At 29.5% G+C, this 5,037-nt stretch overlaps 1 protein-coding gene across 1 annotated transcript in view; it reads right to left on the reverse strand.

Annotated features, from left to right (window-relative positions):
* LOC117175452 overlaps window positions 1-4,533 on the reverse strand; it is a 13,765-nt gene extending 9,232 nt beyond the window's left edge. Inside the window, exons 1-2 of the mRNA XM_033365160.1 lie at window positions 4,478-4,533; window positions 971-1,524 (exon numbers count right to left, since the gene is read on the reverse strand). Coding sequence (XP_033221051.1) covers window positions 971-1,365 — 395 coding nt within the window. The 5' untranslated portion in view covers window positions 1,366-1,524; window positions 4,478-4,533. The remainder of the gene's footprint in view (window positions 1-970; window positions 1,525-4,477) is intronic.
* Between the last annotated feature and the right edge of the window lie 504 nt (window positions 4,534-5,037).

Below are 5,037 nucleotides of genomic sequence, written 5' to 3' on the forward strand. Positions count from 1 at the left end.
GTTTATATTTATTTTCATATTATTAAATCAAACGCTGATATATTTTTTTCTAATTGTATTTCATTTTTGGAAAGGATAATGTCTTTCAAGCCCGGCGCGGCGTGAGGTATAATGATCGTGAAGGGCTAGAAACCAGTCGAACGACAAGATTTGTTAGGGTCAGTTTGACCTAGTCTTTTGACCGCCACTGGCAGCCAATGCAGCCAATGGCTGCCTTTTGGTGAGCCCTGGAGTATAGTAATGTACAGGGAAAAACTTTTGCGCTAACCGGGTTGTGTATCGAAAAGATTTTTTTCTATTTGAGGATAGGAAGGGGGAGGGCGTTAATGATAGTAAAAACCTTAGGCGGTTAACAGTAAGAAAAAATGGTTTTCGACGAAATCTTATACGTATTCTATAAAATGAAAAAAAAAAACATTTTTCCGATTGGTACCTGAAGTTGCAAAAAAAAATGTTATTAGTTTTTTTGTACACTTTTTTTTATAAACTAAGGAAACACGTTTTTGTTTGAAGACAAAAAATATGTACTTTAGTTTAGTTTATTTAAAAAGGCATACAATAAATAAAAGCATATGACCGTCATTTTTTGAAATATATTAGGAAGAAAAATGTTGTTCCTACTTAGAAATAACTTTTATAAACCAAACAACTTTTTGTTGAGCAAAGAAAATATTTGATTGGCCGAATAAATATTCGTTACTGAGTCAACCAAATACTCAGTCTACCCAAAGATGGTTTGAACAGACAAAAATTTTGTTGATTCAAACAAATCGTTTTCTGAGTGTTTTTTTCTGTATAAAGTTATTAATTTCCATACATTTTACCAAACATATTCAAAAACAAATCTAAGTTGAAAATTGGTTCTTGATAAAATTCGCAACACTACAAAGAAACTTTCTAGTGCTATTACCAATGAATTTTTTGCGGCCCAATCCAGTGTGAAGTTTAAGATAATGCGATTTTCACTCACCGAATATCGATATTTCCAAAGCCATCAAGAATTATATTATTGTTGCGATCACACTGATAGTACGGTACGCAGATGCAATTAGGAAGAGTACCTGGGGTCGTTGCAATTTTCTCTAAATACTGCAACTTGTTTAACTTGTGCTTCAGCAGATGCAGAAAGAATAATCCGCTGGAGCCTGCAAATCTCTCATCAATCTGGTACGTAGAATCTGGCCTGTCCAAAGAAGTCGAATCATTTCCATTCAAAGCGTCGAAGTTCAAAATGCTTGGGTCTTCCTTGAAAATGTTCGATTCTTCTTTGAAAATGCTCGAGTCTTCCTTGAAAATGCTGGAGTCTTCCAGGACAACGCCAAGTGCCACATAAATGAAAATAGTTAGTAAAAAAAATTGGTTCATCGCGGTAGGTTTGGCCAGTCTCGTAAAATCTCTAATGACATAATTTTCACTCGCACAAGTGCTTTTGTATGCAGGATGTTTGGAAATCCCCCGGATAATGGAGAATGTATCTGTCACGTGAGATATGGTCTATTTCGCCACGGGTAGTTGATCACATCCCTAGAAAAGTAGAAAACCTAACCAAAATAATTGCTCATATAACATTCTTCGCACCAACACCTATAACCACCAGTTTACATATACATATTATATGTCAACATTTTTAGGTTCACAAATTTCTTTTTCTAAAATAAAATCTGAAAATTTAGTCATTATTATCAATTTCAAAAAATCCTATGATTGGACTTCCCAGTTTACAAGATCATTCTGTTAAAACTACTCTTAAAACAGGCCACATAAAGTGATTCTTCACGAAAATAATTAAATAATAGGGGAATAATGTCTTTTAACCTTTCAAAATCCGAATTATGGGCTTTGAACGCGTTTTTGGAAGCTGAAGTTATCAGCGGATGTGAAAGGGTTAAATATAGTTATTGTAGGTCTATTGAACCCAATATGAAACGAATTATCAAGAAAATAATTTATTTTTCAAATTATGAATCTAAAAAAATGAATTTTTTAACCAAGCATTTCAACTTTCAATCAAGTAGGTTGAATTTTTAACAAAAAAGATCAATTTTTAATCAAGAAGATTAATTTTCTACAAAAGAAGACAAATTTTCAACCAAAAGTGGAAGTTAAATTTTCAATTAGACATTAATTTTGAACAAAAAATATGAATTTTCAACAAAAAAAAGTTGTTAGTTTTTCTATTATAGATAAATTATCATCATGAAAATTTAATTTCTTATTGAGCAGTTCAAAATTCAACCAGGAACATAAATTTTCTATCACAAAATATGATTTTTCAACAAATTTCATCTAGTAACTAACCCCAAAAAAACGCTATTTTGTGATTTTTTTAGGAGATTATTCATGAAGATATTGATTTAAGATTTGTTAGGCTTAATAAATACATTTAACAGATGTTCCTACTCATTTACACAAAAACGTCAGTCGAGCGCAACGCCTGAAAAAGTGGGTAGGTCCGGCTTGTTGAAAAAATCTCGAAACTGTGCCAAATGAAGAAGAAAAATCAAAGTTTTAGATTAAGTATGACAATGCCTATTTCCTAAACATTTTTTGAATGTGCGTGCAGAAATAACAACATAGCGGTCAAAAAAATAAATCGTGGCTTTCTCACAGTTTTCTTGTAAAAAAAATATAGTTAAAATCCAAATTTTATAATACATTTTATAGGGAACATAGCCATTGTCATACGTAACTTAAAACTTTTTGATTTTTCGGTTTCAGATGACCCAGTTCAGAGATATATCCTACTATTCGAAGAGTTGCGTTTGACTGACGTTTTTGTGTATAAAAAGTGTATAAGATGAATAAACATTTTTTTAATGTATTTCAAAAATTTATTTATTAAACCTAACAAATCCTACACCAATCCTACATCCAATATTCAACAAAGTAGTTACTATTTTAACCAGAGATGAATTCTGAACTGAAATTATGAATCTTCTGCAAATAAAAATTTGTTTTCAACAAATTAAGTGTAATTGTAATTAAGTATAGTTGAATTTTCATCCCACAAAATAAACTTTCAATGGGAAAAAATAATTTTTAACAAAACAGTTGCATGTGTAACTAAACAGCAGAATTCTCAACAAAAAGATAAATATTTTAGCAAAAATGAAAAAGTGAACTTTTGTTTAAAAATATAATTTCCAACAAACCACCGAATTTTTAACAAAATAGTTCAATTTTTAAACAAAAATATGAATCTTCCAATCAAAAAAATGATTTTTTAACAAAGTAGTTCAACGTTGAACCAAGCAGTTGAATTTTTAGCCAAAAATGATGCATTTTCAACGGAAAAGGTAACAGTTGATATTTCAACTAGAAAAGATTTTAACCTGAAATAAAAATTGTTGAATTCAGTCAAAGAGATACCAATTTTCAATAAAACAGTTAAATCCTCAACCAGAACCGCTTAATTTTCAACCGAAAAAAGACTAATTTTCAACAACAAGACCAATTTTCAACAACAAGACCAATTTTCAACAACAAGACCAATTTTCCACCCCAAGAGAATGAAAAATTTATGTTTTAAACCAAGAGATACATTTTGTACAGAATAGTTGAATTATAAAAAAATGATTCACACGAAATCGTTGCATTTAAAACCATATAACTTTTTAAAAAAAACGAATTTTCAACGAAATAGTTAAATTTTTAACCAAATAGTAGAATTTTTAATCAAGTGGGCGAATTTTTGTATTAAAAATGATTAATGTACAAGAAAATAGTTTGATTTTCGACCACAGAATATGATTTTTGAACAAAAAATTCGTCCAACAAAAACAAATCATTTTAAATTAAGAGGCTTATTTAAAAAAAAAATCATTTTCAAGCAAATGACCAAATCTTCAAAATAAAATCAAACTTTTGCATTTTCAACCAAAAACATAATAGAATTCTCAATCCAAAAATACGTCTTTTTAGTAGGAAATTATATTTGTTATAAAGAAAACTTTGGATTTTAATCAAATAATTTGATTTTCAACAATATAATAAAAATTTCAACGAAATAGTGTACTTTGCATGACAAATAGTCGGATTTTCTTATTATGTACTATGGACTATTTATTTCTTTAATTATTTTCTTTTGTTATGACCGTGGCTAGCCAGACACCAAAAAATGAAATTTTAAAATGTTTTTATACGCGTGCATAGAACATCGTGCAAGTGACCTATTTACCCCAGTAATGGCAGGAAATCGCTGTTTGTCACTACACAATAATGAATTGCAAAGCCATGTGCTTCATATTACCTTTTGTACATAGACTTGCCACCTTCATTCGAAAACTCTGCTTCAATGCAAATGGGGCAGACGATTTCAAATTGTCGAATTTTCGAGATTAAATTTGTATTCTTCCATTTAATCGCTAAATTCCAAACTTTAAATTTTTTGAAAGTATGAAGTTTCTGATTAATTAAAAAATTATATAAAAAATTCTTGAACGAAATAATCTAAAAACAATAAATTAATTAAACTTACGCTGACAATTAAAGAAAATGTACACTCCAGAAGTTGAATGTTTCCGACGCCTTCAGTTATCCTGAGCAGGACTGAAAACTAAGCGGTAATCCTCTCTTTTTTTACGGTTCATTTTGTCACGCGACATTAATAAATAATTACCTGTCCTTGCGAAAGATTAAATCTATTGTAAACTATAAAACGTTAGTAATGCAAGTTTGTTCTCAGAAAATCAGGACTTGCTCGATTTATTATTATTGATTATAAAAATTGCATTGCTATTTTTACTATTGGCAGACCGGGACGACCGACAAATCCCGAAAAATAATATTCCCGGCAAGTTCATATTACCGAATCGCAATATTCCGGAATAATAAAATTCCTAGTAGTTATCAACGAATTTGAAAATTTCCGAATTTATAGAATTAAAAAAAAAATCAAATATTTTTATGGAAAACAAATATTTAAAATGTTTCTAAAATTATTATTTGAATTAAAAATATTAATTGCAAAAATTTAAATCTAGAATAACAAATCATGATAAAAAATTTCCTGACAATTTAAGGTTTTTTTTTTTTGGG

The sequence above is a fragment of the Belonocnema kinseyi genome, chromosome 6 (assembly GCF_010883055.1).
Source record: "Belonocnema kinseyi isolate 2016_QV_RU_SX_M_011 chromosome 6, B_treatae_v1, whole genome shotgun sequence".
Taxonomy (NCBI): Eukaryota; Metazoa; Arthropoda; class Insecta; order Hymenoptera; family Cynipidae; genus Belonocnema; species Belonocnema kinseyi.